General features: G+C 41.5%; 1 protein-coding gene across 2 annotated transcripts; it reads right to left on the bottom strand.

Moving 5' to 3' along the window:
- Positions 1–6355: 6355 nt before the first annotated feature.
- LOC139409542 (fetuin B) lies at positions 6356–10985 on the bottom strand. Of its 2 annotated transcripts, none has more exons than XM_071154845.1 (7): positions 10669–10985; positions 10040–10153; positions 9626–9713; positions 9029–9195; positions 8732–8845; positions 8436–8522; positions 6356–7615 (listed from the first exon to the last, which is right to left on the bottom strand). In XM_071154845.1, the coding sequence occupies exons 1-7, from the start codon at positions 10870–10872 to the stop codon at positions 6878–6880; spliced, it is 1512 nt and encodes a 503-aa protein (XP_071010946.1). In that variant the 5' UTR covers positions 10873–10985; the 3' UTR covers positions 6356–6877. The 2 variants fall into 2 exon arrangements, with proteins under 2 accessions (XP_071010946.1, XP_071010947.1); XM_071154846.1 differs by lacking the exon at positions 6356–7615 and adding an exon at positions 7622–8166 and having other exon boundaries at positions 8315–8522; positions 10669–10954.
- Positions 10986–18474: the final 7489 nt, after the last annotated feature.

The following is an 18474-nucleotide window of genomic DNA, read 5'->3' as shown; positions in this document are numbered from 1 at the left end:
CCATGCAGTGATTTATCTTTTGTTTACTGGCTGTTAAATGCAGAAAAGGCTTAATGGCAGAGGGATGTTCCCTGAACAGCACAGTGTAATTGCTCTGCTCTGGTGCAGTTTCAGCAAGGCTGTCTAAATTTCGAAGCTGCATCCTGTCCATATCAAAGGTTTATGAAGTGGATTAGGCATGTCCATCACATGTACTATCTTCATCACTCCTATGCTCATCTTCATACAAAACCACTCAAATCAAATCAAATCAAATCAAATCAAATGTTATTTGTCACATACACATGGTTAGCAGATGTTAATGCGAGTGTAGCGAAATGCTTGTGCTTCTAGTTCCGACAATGCAGTAATAACAAGTAATCTAACTAACAATTCCAAAACTACTGTCTTGTACACAGTGTAAGGGGATAAAGAATATGTACATAAGGATATATGAATGAGTGATGGTACAGAGCAGCATAGGCAAGATACAGTAGATGGTATCGAGTACAGTATGTACAAATGAGATGAGTATGTAAACAAAGTGGCATAGTTTAAAGTGGCTAGTGATACATGTATTACATAAGGATACAGTCGATGATATAGCCCACCTCTACGTCACTGTCTCAAACCCACCTCTACGTCACTGTCTCAAACCCACCTCAACAACGCTGTCTCAAACCCACCTCAACAACACTGTCTCAAACCCACCTCGACAACACTGTCTCAAACCCACCTCAACAACACTGTCTAAAACCCACCTCAACAACGCTGTCTCAAACCCACCTCAACAACGCTGTCTCAAACCCACCTCAACAACGCTGTCTCAAACCCACCTCAACAACACTGTCTCAAACCCACCCAAACAACGCTGTCTCAAACCCACCTCAACATCACTGTCTCAAACCTACCTCAACAACACTGTCTCAAACCCACCTCAACAGCACTGTCTCAAACCCACCACAACATCACTGTCTCAAACCAACCTCAACAACACTGTCTCAAACCCACCTCAACATCACTGTCTCAAACCCACCTCAACAGCACTGTCTCAAACCCACCACAACATCACTGTCTCAAACCAACCTCAACAACACTGTCTCAAACCCACCTCAACATCACTGTCTCAAACCCACCACAACATCACTGTCTCAAACCCACCTCAACAACACTGTCTCAAACCCACCTCAACAACACTGTCTCAAACCCACCTCAACATCACTGTCTCAAACCCACCTCAACAACACTGTCTCAAACCCACCTCAACAACGCTGTCTCAAACCCACCTCAACAACACTGTCTCAAACCCACCTCAACATCACTGTCTCAAACCCACCTCAACAACGCTGTCTCAAACCCACCTCAACAACGCTGTCTCAAACCCACCTCAACAACACTGCCTCAAACCCACCTCAACAACATTGTCTCAAACCCACCTCAACAACACTGTCTCAAACCCACCTCAACAACACTGTCTCAAACCCACCTCAACAACACTGTCTCAAACCCACCTCAACAACACTGTCTCAACCCCACCTCAACAACGCTGTCTCAAACCCACCTCAACAACACTGTCTCAAACCCACCACAACATCACTGTCTCAAACCAACCTCAACAACACTGTCTCAAACCCACCTCAACATCACTGTCTCAAACCCACCACAACATCACTGTCTCAAACCCACCTCAACAACACTGTCTCAAACCCACCTCAACAACACTGTCTCAAACCCACCTCAACATCACTGTCTCAAACCCACCTCAACAACACTGTCTCAAACCCACCTCAACAACGCTGTCTCAAACCCACCTCAACAACACTGTCTCAAACCCACCTCAACATCACTGTCTCAAACCCACCTCAACAACGCTGTCTCAAACCCACCTCAACAACGCTGTCTCAAACCCACCTCAACAACACTGCCTCAAACCCACCTCAACAACATTGTCTCAAACCCACCTCAACAACACTGTCTCAAACCCACCTCAACAACACTGTCTCAAACCCACCTCAACAACACTGTCTCAAACCCACCTCAACAACACTGTCTCAACCCCACCTCAACAACGCTGTCTCAAACCCACCTCAACAACACTGTCTCAAACCCACCTCAACATCACTGTCTCAAACCCACCTCAACAACACTGTCTCAAACCCACCTCAACAACACTGTCTCAAACCCACCTCAACAACACTGTCTCAAACCCACCTCAACAATACTGTCTCAAACCCACCTCAACAACACTGTCTCAAACCTACCTCAACATCACTGTCTCAAACCCACCTGAACAACACTGTCTCAAACCCACCTGAACAACACTGTCTCAAACCTACCTCAACAACACTGTCTCAAACCCACCTCAACAACACTGTCTCAAACCCACCTCAACAACACTGTCTCAAACCTACCTCAACAACACTGTCTCAAACCCACCTCAACAACACTGTCTCAAACCCACCTCAACAACACTGTCTCAAACCCACCTCAACAACACTGTCTCAAACCCACCTCAACAACACTGTCTCAAACCCACCTCAACAACACTGTCTCAACCCCACCTCAACAACACTGTCTCAAACCTACCTCAACAACGCTGTCTCAAACCCACCTCAACAACGCTGTCTCAAACCCACCTCAACAACACTGTCTCAAACCCACCTCAACAACACTGTCTCAAACCCACCTCAACAACGCTGTCTCAAACCCACCTCAACAACACTGTCTCAAACCTACCTCAACATCACTGTCTCAAACCCACCTGAACAACACTGTCTCAAACCCACCTGAACAACACTGTCTCAAACCCACCTCAACAACACTGTCTCAAACCCACCTCAACAACACTGTCTCAAACCCACCTCAACAACACTGTCTCAAACCCACCTCAACAACGCTGTCTCAAACCCACCTCAACAACACTGTCTCAAACCTACCTCAACATCACTGTCTCAAACCCACCTGAACAACACTGTCTCAAACCCACCTGAACAACACTGTCTCAAACCTACCTCAACAACACTGTCTCAAACCCACCTCAACAACACTGTCTCAAACCCACCTCAACAACACTGTCTCAAACCTACCTCAACAACACTGTCTCAAACCCACCTCAACAACACTGTCTCAAACCCACCTCAACAACACTGTCTCAAACCCACCTCAACAACACTGTCTCAAACCCACCTCAACAACACTGTCTCAAACCCACCTCAACAACACTGTCTCAAACCTACCTCAACAACACTGTCTCAAACCCACCTCAACAACACTGTCTCAAACCCACCTCAACATCACTGTCTCAAACCCTGAATGGGCCTTTGTACCTCCACCATCGTCGGCTGTCACTCACAGACATATCACCCCTTTTGGGTGTATTGGTACAGCTGTGATGTAATCAGGGTGGTTGTTATGGTGATGGCTCTAGATGTGTCTCCGATCCTCCTGTTGCTCTTCTCTGACGTGCCATGGTGAAGATAACAGGTCTTATCTATACAGATACACATGCAGTGGCTTGGACCAGATTACTGTTTTCTTTTCACAGTCACATCTGACGCAATGTTTTCCTGCCATTGGGAGAACAGTAATGTGTATCTTCAGGTCAGAGTTTCACAACCTTTAAAAAGACAAGTTTAACCTGCACCCACTTATACCACCCCAACCCACTTCTAGGTACTTTAGCCAGGGGTATGCGTTTTGCCTTGTTCTAGGCAATACAAGCATTACTATCCTTATGTAGGTATTGCATAGCCTACTGTACATCTTGTTGAATGAGATAGGCGATGCTCTGCTGCCAACATAGTCAGAACTATTTACGTACATGGGCTCTGATTACTGTAGCACCATTATATGTTACTTCAGTATCCTTTTCCCCCCGGGCACTGTCACTATGTTACTGTCACTATGTTACTGTCACTATGTTACTGGTTACTGACACTATGTTACTGCTATGTTACTGTCACTATGTTACTGTCACTATGCTACTGTCACTATGTTACTGTCACTATGTTACTGTCACTATGTTACTGGTTACTGACACTATGTTACTGTCACTATGTTACTGTCACTATGTTACTGTCACTATGTTACTGTCACTATGTTACTGTCACTATGTTACTGGTTACTGACACTATGTTACTGTCACTATGTTACTGTCACTATGTTACTGTCACTATGTTACTGGTTACTGACACCATGTTACTGTCACTATGTTACTGTCCCTATGTTACTGGTTACTGACACTATGTTACTGTCACTATGTTACTGTCACTATGTTACTGTCACTATGCTACTGTCACTATGTTACTGTCACTATGTTACTGTCACTATGTTACTGTCACTATGCTACTGTCACTATGTTACTGTCACTATGTTACTGTCACTATGTTACTGTCACTATGCTACTGTCACTATGTTACTGTCACTATGTTACTGTCACTATGTTACTGGTTACTGACACTATGTTACTGTCACTATGTTACTGTCACTATGTTACTGTCACTATGCTACTGTCACTATGTTACTGTCACTATGTTACTGTCACTATGTTACTGTCACTATGCTACTGTCACTATGTTACTGTCACTATGTTACTGTCACTGTGCTACTGTCACTATGTTACTGTCACTATGTTACTCTCACTATGTTACTGTCACTATGTTACTGTCACTATGTTACTGGTTACTGTCACTATGTTACTGTCACTATGTTACTGTCACTATGTTACTGTCACTATGTTACTGTTACTATGCTACTGTCACTATGTTACTGTCACTATGTTACTGTCACTATGCTACTGTCACTATGTTACTGTCACTATGTTACTCTCACTATGTTACTGTCACTATGTTACTGTCACTATGTTACTGTCACTATGTTACTGGTTACTGTCACTATGTTACTGTCACTATGTTACTGTCACTATGTTACTGTCACTATGTTACTGTCACTATGTTACTGGTTACTGACACTATGTAACTGCTATGTTACTGTCACTATGTTACTGTCACTATGCTACTGTCACTATGTTACTGTCACTATGTTACTGTCACTATGTTACTGGTTACTGACACTATGTTACTGTCACTATGTTACTGTCACTATGTTACTGTCACTATGTTACTGTCACTATGTTACTGGTTACTGACACTATGTTACTGTCACTATGTTACTGTCACTATGTTACTGTCACTATGTTACTGGTTACTGACACCATGTTACTGTCACTATGTTACTGTCCCTATGTTACTGGTTACTGACACTATGTTACTGTCACTATGTTACTGTCACTATGTTACTGGTTACTGACACTATGTTACTGTCACTATGTTACTGTCACTATGTTACTGTCACTATGCTACTGTCACTATGTTACTGTCACTATGTTACTGTCACTATGTTACTGTCACTATGCTACTGTCACTATGTTACTGTCACTATGTTACTGTCACTATGTTACTGTCACTATGCTACTGTCACTATGTTACTGTCACTATGTTACTGTCACTATGTTACTGGTTACTGACACTATGTTACTGTCACTATGTTACTGTCACTATGTTACTGTCACTATGCTACTGTCACTATGTTACTGTCACTATGTTACTGTCACTATGTTACTGTCACTATGCTACTGTCACTATGTTACTGTCACTATGTTACTGTCACTGTGCTACTGTCACTATGTTACTGTCACTATGTTACTCTCACTATGTTACTGTCACTATGTTACTGTCACTATGTTACTGTCACTATGTTACTGGTTATTGTCACTATGTTACTGTCACTATGTTACTGTCACTATGTTACTGTCACTATGTTACTGTTACTATGCTACTGTCACTATGTTACTGTCACTATGTTACTGTCACTATGCTACTGTCACTATGTTACTGTCACTATGTTACTCTCACTATGTTACTGTCACTATGTTACTGTCACTATGTTACTGTCACTATGTTACTGGTTACTGTCACTATGTTACTGTCACTATGTTACTGTCACTATGTTACTGTCACTATGTTACTGTTACTATGCTACTGTCACTATGCTACTGTCACTATGTTACTGTCACTATGCTACTGTCACTATGTTACTGTCACTATGTTACTGGTTACTCTCACTATGTTACTGTCACTATGTTACTGTCACTATGCTACTGTCACTATGTTACTGTCACTATGTTACTGTCACTATGTTACTGTCACTATGTTACTGTCACTATGTTTTTATGAATGCGGGGTTTCATGTAGAGGTCAGGTTTATAGAAAAATTTATCCTCAATACTGTTGCGTCTGGATGTGGATTCGTATTGTTAGGTATAAAGCTTGTTTTCTTTTAATCTTGTATTCTTTGAAGAAAAATAGGAGTCTATTGATGCATTAGTGATGTTTATTTTATTTGTTTGTTTTATTTGTTTGAGGCTAAGAACAACACCCACCTCAAAAACTATCTTCCGTCAGGGCAAAGATAGAGTATTAGAAACATACAAAACAATGCTGTCAATCCCTTTCTTTCTGAGGAACACAGTCAGGTCTCAAACATAATGCTTACAGACAGACAGAGAGAGAGAGAGAGAGGCAAAGAGAGGCAGACAGACCGAGAAAGAGAGAGAGGCAGACAGACAGAGAAAGAGAGAGAGGCAGACAGACAGACAGACAGACAGAGAGAGAGAGAGAGAAAGAGGCAGAAAGACAGAGAGGCAGACAGGTGAATGTGAAAATGGTTTAGAGGTAGCTAAATATCTGACATGCAGAAACCTGTCCCTGTGAATTCCAAAGAACAACATCATAACTAGCTTTGTGCTCTTGTTTGTTCTTCTTGCCAGTGTCAGTGGGTCATTAGTAGGTATTGAGAATAATCAGTTCTGTGTTTCAGCTCCATGGAGACAAGGGACTGGTTACGCAGCTGCTTTGAAGAGGGGGTCCTCAGCAAAGAGCTCCTTCACAAAGTTGTCCTCATCCTTGACCTCAGCAGGGCACTGAGCAGACACAGTGGTGGGGAAGGGCAGGATGGTGGGCTGGCTCATCCCAGGGATCTTTGGGTCTTGGACCATGGGCAGAGTGGCGCCCTTCTCACCCACAGGCTGTTCAGGGAAGGAGGGCAGGGTCATGGGCAGGCCCAGGGCGGGGAGGACGGTCACGGTTCCCTGGGGAGGGTGGCGGGACTCGGTCCCGTGTGGGTGCTCGTGGTGATGGTGGTGGTGCTCGTGCTCGTGCAGGTGAGCGTGCTTGTGGTCGTGATCCAAGGATAGCTCATGGTCATGCTCGTGAGTGTGGCCCTCGCCGTCGTGCTTGTAGTTGTGATGCTGGTGCGGTCCGGTGTCAGTGCTGTGGTTATGGGCCTTGGCGTGGTGGGCGTGAGCGTGGTCGTGACCGTGACCGTGGTCATGAGAGTGGTCGTGACCGCCAGCAGCTCCATCACCATGAGAGTGACCATGGGCACCATCTTTATGATCATGGGCGTGGGCGCCGTCGTGTTTGTGGTCTTTGGTGTGGTCGTGAGCGTGGTCGTGAGCGTGGTCGTGAGCGCCGGAGGCATTATGGGTGTGGTCTTTGCCGTGTTTTCCAGACTGAAGGGTGTGGCTGTGGTCTGTCTCTCCTCCCAACAGGTGAGCTGCCTTCTCCTTCTTTGAGTTCTGCAGGACAACAACCAACCAGGGGATCATTCACAGCATCATCAATCAATCAATACACATGATCAGTAACCTCATTAGTAATTTAACACCGAAAGACATAAACCCAGATGAAGACCTAATGACTGAAATGGTGGTTTGAACCATTAAACACACTGTGGAGCATACAAGAACACTGTGGAGCATACAAGAACACTGTGGAGCATACAAGAACACTGTGGAGCATACAAGAACACTGTGGAGCATACAAGAACACTGTGGAGCATACAAGAACACTGTGGAGCATACAAGAACACTGTGGAGCATACAAGAACACTGTGGAGCATACAAGAACACTGTGGAGCATACAAGAACACTGTGGAGCATACAAGAACACTGTGGAGCATACAAGAACACTGTGGAGCATACAAGAACACTGTGGAGCATACAAGAACACTGTGGAGCATACAAGAACACTGTGGTGCATACAAGAACACTGTGGAGCATACAAGAACACTGTGGTGCATACAAGGACACTGTGGAGCATACAAGAACACTGTGGAGCATACAAGAACACTGTGGTGCATACAAGAATGTCAGCTACTAGAGTTTTCCTCTATGCACCTGAAATTACGTTTCAACCCTTGTTTCAAATGGAGAGTGGAGAGTGGAGAGAGGAGAGTGGAGAGTGGAGAGTGGAGAGAGGAGAGAGGAGAGTGGAGAGAGGAGAGTGGAGAGAGGAGAGTGGAGAGAGGAGAGAGGAGAGAGGAGAGAGGAGAGAGGAGAGTGGAGAGAGGAGAGTGGAGAGTGGAGAGAGGAGAGTGGAGAGTGGAGAGTGCCTGACCTCATTCTCAAAGACCTCACAGTTGACCGTGACAAACTCCTGGCCTCCCATGTCGTGAGAGTGGGAGCCCTTGCAGTGTCCTTTGTGCTGTAGAGAAGAGACAGGGATAAATTAAAATGCTGGTTCTTACATAGTTATTACATAGTTATTACATAGTTATTACATAGTTATTACACCGTTATTACAGTTTTTACAACGTTAAACACTATCTAGGCTATAATTCAGATGTAATAATGCTGCTACTACATAGTTTATGCTGTTTGACAAAAATATCAATGGTCCTGTCATTCACTTACTGCAAACTCGCAGGCCATCAGAGGACACATGGAGGCTGTGGAAGGGTCGGTGGTGTTGGCACAAGTCGTCTCCTGGATGGTGAACTCTGCAAAGTAGAAGGTTGCCATGCCCATCTGGAATACCAAGCAACAGAGGTCAGTGAGTAACGACAACAAGATAATTACACCGCAATATGAAACCAGTTCATTTGCTGCTGTGAGGTAGATTCATTGTTTTGTTGAATTGTTATGTTATGTTGTGGTGTTGGTTTTGTATTATGCTATAGTGGAATGTGTTGTGTAGTGTTGTGTTCTGACCGATGTCCGTGCACGGGTGATGTTGAGGATGGCGAAGTGATTGGCCAAGCCGCTGTCCTTGTTGAACTTCTCCATGGACAGGGTGGCCGTCTTCAGGATCTCCGGGTGGTCCTTGGGCATGGCAGAGGGACAGTCCGGGCACTGCTTAGCCACTTTCGCCGCAGCCGCTGGGACAGGACATACAAATAGGTACACTGTTTATAAAAAGGCACTTTCATTGGTCAAACATGGAGCATGGTTCAAACCCCCGAGCTGACAAGGTACAAATCTGTCGTTCTGCCCCTGAACAGGCAGTTAACCCACTGTTCCTAGGCCGTCATTGTAAATAAGAATTTGTTCTTAACTGACTTGCCTAGTTAAATAAAGGTAAAAAATACAAAATAAATTAGCAGATGCTTTGAAACGCAGGCATTTATATTTAACATGTATTCAGTACATGTAAAACACTGATGTATCGGGCACCACGCTCCCACAGAGTCATCAGAACCACATGACAAACGCCGTGACATCACCCAACTACTACACGGTGGATGGATGTTGTTTAGTGGGAAGCGCTGTAATGAATGTTTTGGAGAGGACCAAGCCGTGGACTGTTACCTGGTCTGACCACACAGTTGTAGTTGTACAGACGAACCACTCTATGGACTCTGTTCATGTAGATAACAGCCTTGCATTGACCGTAGACCTGTGAGTAAATACGTACAAGACAACAAAAAAACTGATTAAACAACGAGGGACGATTTTGATCCAAGGCCCTGGCTAAAGTCAATATTCAGACATACAGTAATCCTACAGACATTATGTTTGTCTGTGTGTGTGTGTGTGTGTGTGTTTGGTGTGTGTGTGTGTGTGTGTGTGTGTGTGTGTGTGTGTGTGTGTGTGTGTGTGTGTGTGTGTGTGTGTGTTTGGTGTGTGTGTGTGTGTGTTTGGTGTGTGTGTGTGTGTTTTGTATATGTGTGTGTGTTTGGTGTGTGTGGGTGTGTGTTTTGTATATGTGTGTCGGGTTCTTACCGGTGTGTTTTCAGCCTTGGGGACCTCACAGTCCTTTGCGTTTTTCTTGCTGACCACATGGCAGTCAGTCTCCAGCACATCCATGGTCAGGTAGAACACAACCCCTGTTTCCCCCTGAAACAGAGATAGAAATACAGACCAATCAGCACACTGGAGTCAACATTCATTCCCATGTGGCTGGTACTGAAAAACAAAGACAAGGGGATTGAAAGAATACTTCTGTATTTCCTTTTTTTTTTTTACATCTACAATCGTCTTTGAAGTCACCATCTATCTATAACTTCAAATTCTAGTCAAATCCCCCTGCTCTTAGAAAAGGCCTTGCTGACAATGTATGAATCTGTCTCATCTGTCTTAACGGTTTTCACTACCTATAAAACAGAGAATATCTCAGACGACATTGTATTTTATGATACTTTTTAGACCTCAATTTCTGTTATCTCCATTTAAACACTGCGTGAAAATCTGATAACCGGACAATGTATTGAAACACATTGAATTTACAAACAGAGTATGTTACAGGACTCTTCTTTAGGACGGTAGCTAAATCATGTCCCCCTCTTTTTAACTTAGCGTAGTACCACGCATTGTAGAGTTACAGTGGAAAAAATAGAAGCAACAGAACTCACATGCTCCATCTGGTTGACGTTACTGAGGCGGTGGAGACCGAACACGTAGCCCTCTGTGCGGTCCTTGTTGATCTTGTCGAGGGCCTGTCCTGCTGCTCCCAGGGCCACGGCGTCCTGGCACGACCCGGGCTTCATGCCGGCTTCCAGGGGGGCGGCATGAACATACACACACGCCAGCAACAACAAGGCACACTGCTTCATCATGATGGAGGACCGATGGGCCGCTGGCTGTCTCACACACGCTGAACGGGCTGGTGAGGTGAGGTGAGGAGAGATGGTTCAGTAGGGCTGCTATATATACAGCTCCATGTACCCCCTCCACCCCCACACACACCCTCCCTCTTCACAACACTGTTCTGGGTCCCACCCCCGATCCAGGTAAACATGACCCCTAACCCCCCCCCCCACGATGCCCCTCTGTGATCCTATCAAGGAATGTGGCCCCTATCAGTCCCATTGTAATCTACCCAGAAACTCGCAGCCCTGTCAGAAGCTATAGGTAACAGTGACCAGGAATGTCTTATCATGCTCTTTTAAGTGTTAAGTATCAAAAAACATGAACAGATTTTTGGTTTCACCAGCAGGAATGTCCTTGGAATTGTCCCTTTTCAGGGTGTTACTCAGTTTTGGGGAAGCTACTCTGACCAAGCTACCAATTACAGTACTTCATACTTGGAAGAAGATAAGCTACACTATAGCTACCCTATAGCTAAAAAATATTATTTACTTAACTAAAGTTACTTTGAAAAAGTAGTTCACTACATCCTTCCTTTTCCCAAACTACTTAGTGAAAAATGATCCTCGTAGAAATCTTGTCATGATGTGTGTTTTGTCCTATATTTTCATTAAATTTATTTTTATTTTTAATCCCAGCCCCCATCCCCGCAGGAGGCCTTTTGGTAGGCCGCCATTGTAAATAAGAATTTGTTCTTAATTAACTGACTTAGTTAAATGAAGGTTAAATAAAGGTTAAATGAATAAATATATATTTTTTAAAGCTACGACCTTTGTCTTTCACTGGGAATAGTTTATTTATGTAGGAGTAAAAAACACTTTCCAACCCATATGATCTATTACATAATATAGTATAATAAACAATATACAAATATGACGTTGTCACAGTGAATTCATGACATGTGAATGAATAAGCCTGTCCATACGTTATAACATGTCTATATATAGTTATATTCAGCTTTAGGAGCATCTTCCCACACGGACCTTATGTAGGGCTGCATTAAACCAGCTAAACCAGCATTAAACCAGCTAAACCAGCATTAAACCAGCTAAACCAGCATTAAACCAGCTAAACCAGCATTAAACCAGCATTAAACCAGCAGTAAACCAGCTAAACCAGCATTAAACCAGCATTAAACCAGCATTAAACCAGCATTAAACCAGCATTAAACCAGCATTAAACCAGCATTAAACCAGCATTAAACCAGCATTAAACCAGCATTAAACCAGCATTAAACCAGCAGTAAACCAGCTAAACCAGCATTAAACCAGCATTAAACCAGCATTAAACCAGCATTAAACCAGCATTAAACCAGCATTAAACCAGCAGTAAACCAGCTAAACCAGCATTAAACCAGCATTAAACCAGCATTAAACCAGCATTAAACCAGCATTAAACCAGCATTAAACCAGCATTAAACCAGCTAAACCAGCATTAAACCAGCATTAAACCAGCATTAAACCAGCTAAACCAGCATTAAACCAGCATTAAACCAGCATTAAACCAGCATTAAACCAGCTAAACCAGCATTAAACCAGCATTAAACCAGCATTAAACCAGCAGTAAACCAGCATTAAACCAGCTAAACCAGCATTAAACCAGCATTAAACCAGCTAAACCAGCATTAAACCAGCTAAACCAGCATTAAACCAGCTAAACCAGCATTAAACCAGCTAAACCAGTATTAAACCAGCTTTAGTCCCCAAATTACATTCACTCTACTATTAAATGCTGTACTTAAACATCAGAGAAGATAAACTATAGAGTCTGTGTTGTGGTCCTCCCAGTTCACTTTCACGGCTGGGCCACATACCCAATGCCATACTCGATGCAGAGATACAAACACAACTCAAACCCTGTGCAGATTTCATGTGGCTGGGCCACATACCCAATGCCATACTCGATGCAGAGATACGAACACAACTCAAACCCTGTGCAGATTTCATGTGGCTGGCAAAATTCTGGCGCATATTCACCAAAGAAATTGACCGGATCACTCTTGTCAAGAAGTTGATCAACGTTGGTCACCGCCTTTCAAAGTGTGTTGCAATGACAACATGTTGACTGCATGACCTTTACAAAAAAATCACGTGATTAATGGTCATGAAATTTCGACTGCAGTCGGACCGGACATTTCTGCTGTTGCTCCTCGCCAACTGAAAAGTCGGAACCAAAGCATTGTGGTGGAGACAACCTTCTTCAGTTTGTTTTGGAAGCAAAAGGCACTACACATGCTCATAAATGGTTGATGTCACCACCTATAATTGGTTATTAACTTATTAACAATGCATGTTTACTGTTTTGGGTGGATGATTATTCAGAGCTGAAAATACATCTGTATTCTTACAATATATTTACATAGCCCTACATGTGATCCAAATGTATAACATAAATAAATAAAATATCCTACTTGCGACAATATAGCTAATGTATTTATCTAGATGTTACTGTTATAGCCTGTAATGTATCTAGTCTGTAATATTGTTATCACCAAACACATTCTAATGTGTCGATTTGTTTATTAAGTGTGAATCAAATGCAACATTGTATGCTAGTTACTGTAGGGATTTATACACTGGCAACTTTATAGGCTTTATCTGTGTCTGGTAAACTGGCCCTTAATGAGCAAGTACCCCAGACAGTGGGGCTGCAGGTAGCCTAGTGGTTAGAGTGTTGGGACTAGTAACCGTAAGGTTGCTGGATCAAACTCCCGAGCTGACAAGGTAAAAATCTGTCGCTCTACCCCTGAACAAGGCAGTTAACCCACTGTTACCCTGTAGGCCGTCATTGTAAATAAGTCAGTTAACTTGCCTAGTTACTTATAAAAATAAAATACACCAGTTGTGGGGGTCAATAGCATATTACTGCTTGGCATACCAGTTTACCCAGTAACTGATGTAGTCTAATCCTGTTCATATTGTTTACCCAGTAACTGATGTAGTCTAATCCTGTTCATATTGTTTACCCAGTAACTGATGTAGTCTAATCCTGTTCATATTGTTTACCCAGTAATTTATGTGAACTGATGTAGTCTAATCCTGTTCATATTATTTACCCAGTAACTGATGTAGTCTAATCCTGTTCATATTGTTTACCCAGTAACTGATGTAATCTAATCCTGTTCATATTGTTTACCCAGTAACTGATGTAGTCTAATCCTGATCATATTGTTTACCCAGTAACTGATGTAGTCTAATCCTGTTCATATTGTTTACCCAGTAACTGATGTAGTCTAATCCTAATCATATTGTTTACCCAGTAACTGATGTAGTCTAATCCTGATCATATTGTTTACCCAGTAATTTATGTGAACTGATGTAGTCTAATCCTGTTCATATTGTTTACCCAGTAACTGATGTAGTCTAATCCTAATCATATTGTTTACCCAGTAATTTATGTGAACTGATGTAGTCTAATCCTGTTCGTATTGTTTACCCAGTAATTTATGTGAACTGATGTAGTCTAATCCTGTTCATATTGTTTACCCAGTAACTGATGTAGTCTAATCCTGTTCATATTGTTTACCCAGTAACTGATTTAGTCTAATCCTGTTCATATTGTTTACCCAGAAATTGATGTAGTCTAATCCTGTTCATATTGTTTACCCAGTAACTGATGTAGTCAATTCCTGTTCATATTGTTTACCCAGTAACTGATGTAGTCTAATCCTGTTCATATTGTTTACCCAGTAACTGATGTAGTCTAATCCTGTTCATATTGTTTACCCAGTAACTGATGTAGTCTAATCCTGTTCCTATTGTTTACCCAGTAATTTATGTGAACTGATGTAGTCTAATCCTGTTCATATTATTTACCCAGTAACTGATGTAGTCTAATCCTGTTCATATTGTTTACCCAGTAACTGATGTAATCTAATCCTGTTCATATTGTTTACCCAGTAATTTATGTGAACTGATGTAGTCTAATCCTGTTCATATTGTTTACCCAGTAACTGATGTAGTCTAATCCTGTTCATATTGTTTACCCAGTAACTGATGTAGTCTAATCCTGTTCATATTGTTTACCCAGTAACTGATGTAGTCTAATCCTGTTCATATTGTTTACCCAGTAATGTATGTGAACTGATGTAGTCTAATCCTGTTCATATTGTTTACCCAGTAACTGATGTAGTCTAATCCTGTTCATATTGTTTACCCAGTAACTGATGTAGTCTAATCCTGTTCATATTGTTTACCCAGTAACTGATGTAGTCTAATCCTGTTCATATTGTTTACCCAGTAATTTATGTGAACTGATGTAGTCTAATCCTGTTCATATTGTTTACCCAGTAACTGATGTAGTCTAATCCTGTTCATATAGTTTACCCAGTAACTGATGTAGTCTAATCCTGTTCATATTGTTTACCCAGTAACTGATATAGTCTAATCCTGTTCATATTGTTTACCCAGTAATTTCTGTGAACTGATGTAGTCTAATCCTGTTCATATTGTTTACCCAGTAACTGATGTAGTCTAATCCTGTTCATATTGTTTACCCAGTAACTGATGTAGTCTAATCCTGATCATATTGTTTACCCAGTAATTTATGTGAACTGATGTAGTCTAATCCTGTTCATATTGTTTACCCTGTAACTGATGTAGTCTAATCCTGTTCATATTGTTTACCCAGTAACTGATGTAGTCTAATCCTGTTCATATTGTTTACCCAGTAATTGATGTAATCTAATCCTGATCATGTTGTTTACCCAGTAACTGATGTAGTCTAATCCTGTTCATATTGTTTACCCAGGACGTGAACTGATGTAGTCTAATCCTTTTCTGTACAGTGAGTGTTGTGTCCTTCATGTGATTGATTCACATGCATTTACATGCTTAATGTCAATAGCAACATAAAAGTTGAGAATTTAAGCAATATACTGCAGACTCTTGTGATGTTAACATGCAATCAATGACCATACAGTAAGAATATTTGTGGACTCCATTTAATCACATCTGGTACAATTCCATGTTGTACAATCACAAATAATGAGTAAGGTACAAGGGCATGAGGTAATGACAAACAACAGAGCATATCCTATATGCTGCAAAAAAAAACACCGTATTCTCATTCGAGTAGCCTATGCACTCACTACCTGGTTATATTTTGAGAAAATACCATACAAGTCTTGTGAATGTTAGAAAGAGCTTGGGCTGGTTTCGAATTTCGTCGGGCCGTGTTCAGCTTCGTGTTGGAGAAGTGGAATTTTGATAGCATTAATTTAATCGGCAAAAACAAAGGTGAATGACATGTCTAATACCATTGTCGTGTTTCTTAGAAACAGCAGAAGTTGTCCGACTTTCGCCGCAGGTGCACATGTACCTTCCTCAACTTTACTCATCGATTTCTGCCTACAGTCGGCTACTTTCGGTTTAGCACTCAAACGGGCCCATTGTAATTTCTGTGTCAAGAGAAGGCTGTGTTTTACGTCACCGGGGTGTGGGTTTCAACGTGCAAGTGGACTGTCCGATGCGCGTCCACTTTTATCTGATAACTCTCTGCCTGGGACCTCAATCATATCTCTTTAACCGTCATCACTATGGTGGGTTTATACTTTAATATTAGTACATCATTTTGCTTGATTTTTTTAACGATAACTGGCTATCAGGTGGCTGGACCAGTTTTCCCAAAAATCAACGATACGTAACGTCAAGATTTGCTTGCGAGCCAACCAACAACGTTAATGAATGCTGCCATCAAGCCAATCTACTACATTTAGGCTACAGAATGAAGTATATTAAATAGATCACGACTAGATTTAATCTAATTTCACTGAGATTGGTTTAGTCTACGTGCAACAATAGCTGTATACTGTCAATCACTGAAATCTGTTATTTGCTTTTTAGATTAACAAAATCAGATTAACTGAGCCTTTCCCCCTCCTTTTTCAGTGACTGATCATGTGAACTGCTGATTGTATTATAAATGTTTCACAGTCGGCTAGGATATTTCATTTTTACTGTTGTTCTAAACCATCTAAAAGTTGATGAAACTCTTCTAGAACATTTATTTGGTATCAGCGCTGCTGGCTTCATAAAAAAAAAAAACTGTTAATCTGGTGGATTTTGTAGGTCCTTGGTCTTATTTATTTGTTGGACCTTGGGCCTATCCATGAGGCCAACTTTACCATGTTATCCTGGAGGTCCATTTACACACCCAGTCTCATTGTACAGTCCCTTACTTTGCAGAATGATATCTCTTAACTCAACCTGGTCTCAGAGCGTGTTGTATCACTCTGTATGTAAATCAGAGACACTCCATTTAGAATGGTATGTATTATTTTGTGGCTCTCCATCACCCATTTCATATGATATGTCACGAATTACAATTCGTATTATATGTTACAAATGTCCAAAACGTACAATATGTTACTAATTTGCAAAATGTTTGATATGTACGAATTCTAGCTAGGTGGCTAACAATAGCTAGATCTCTAATGTTGGCTAGGCTAGGGGTTAGGGTTATAGTTAGGGTTAAGTTTAACAGTTAGGTTAAATGGTTAAGGTTAGGGGAAGGGTTAGCTAAAGGGTTAATGTTAGGGGAAGGGTTAGCTAACATGATAAGTAGTTGAAAAGTTGTTAAGTAGCTAAAAATGTTAACGTTGTCGTTGATGATATTCGACCTTGCTAGACGTTCGCGTTATCAGCCCACCCATCCGTCCTCCTTTCGTTTTTGCCTTAAGTAACCCTCATTCTTACGTAACCCATACCAAATATAACTTATAACTAAATTGAGATTCTCGTACAGGAACATATGGAATGCTCAGAGACCATGTTGCTCAACTTTAAACAATGCGAAATTCAAATTTGTTTAGCTTCTTTCTATTCTGTGTCTGCATGAAATAGTAAACAACGTGAATTCAGTGATGACATTTGTTTACTTCAAATCAAATCACATTTTATTTGTCACATACACATGGTTAGCAGATGTTAATGCGAGTGTAGCGAAATGCTTGTGCTTCTAGTTCCGACCGTTCAGTAATATGTAAAGAGTAATCTAACAATTTCACAACAACTACCTTGTACACACAAGTGTAATGGAATGAATAAGAATATGTACATAAAAATATATGAGCGATGGCCGAACGGCATAGGCAAAGCAAGATGCAGTAGATGGTATAGAGTACAGTATATACATATGAGATGAGTAATGTGGCGTATGTATTACATAAAGATGCAGTAGATGGTATAGAGTACAGTATATACATATGAGATGAGTAATGTGGGGTATGTATTACATAAAGATGCAGTAGATGGTATAGAGTACAGTATATACATATGAGATGAGTAATGTATGTAAACATTATATAAAGTGGCATTGTTTATAGTGGCTAGTAATACATTTATTACATCCAATTTTTAATTATTAAAGTGGCTAGAGATGAGTCCGAATGTTGGCAGCAGCCACTCAATGTTAGTGATGGCTGTTTAACAGTCTGATGGCCTCATCTTTGTTGCTCCCTGATGAAACAGTAATCCATTACAAGACAACAACAAAAAACTACAAGAAAGACGGTCATTTAATGTGAGAAGCTCCGAGATGTGTGTCATAGAAATACTGTAGATACTGTGAAC

This window comes from Oncorhynchus clarkii, chromosome 5 (assembly GCF_045791955.1).
Source record: "Oncorhynchus clarkii lewisi isolate Uvic-CL-2024 chromosome 5, UVic_Ocla_1.0, whole genome shotgun sequence".
NCBI classification, from domain to species: Eukaryota; Metazoa; Chordata; class Actinopteri; order Salmoniformes; family Salmonidae; genus Oncorhynchus; species Oncorhynchus clarkii.
The sequence above is the reverse complement of the archived record's forward strand: the minus strand, read 5'-3'. Positions and strand labels throughout refer to the sequence as shown.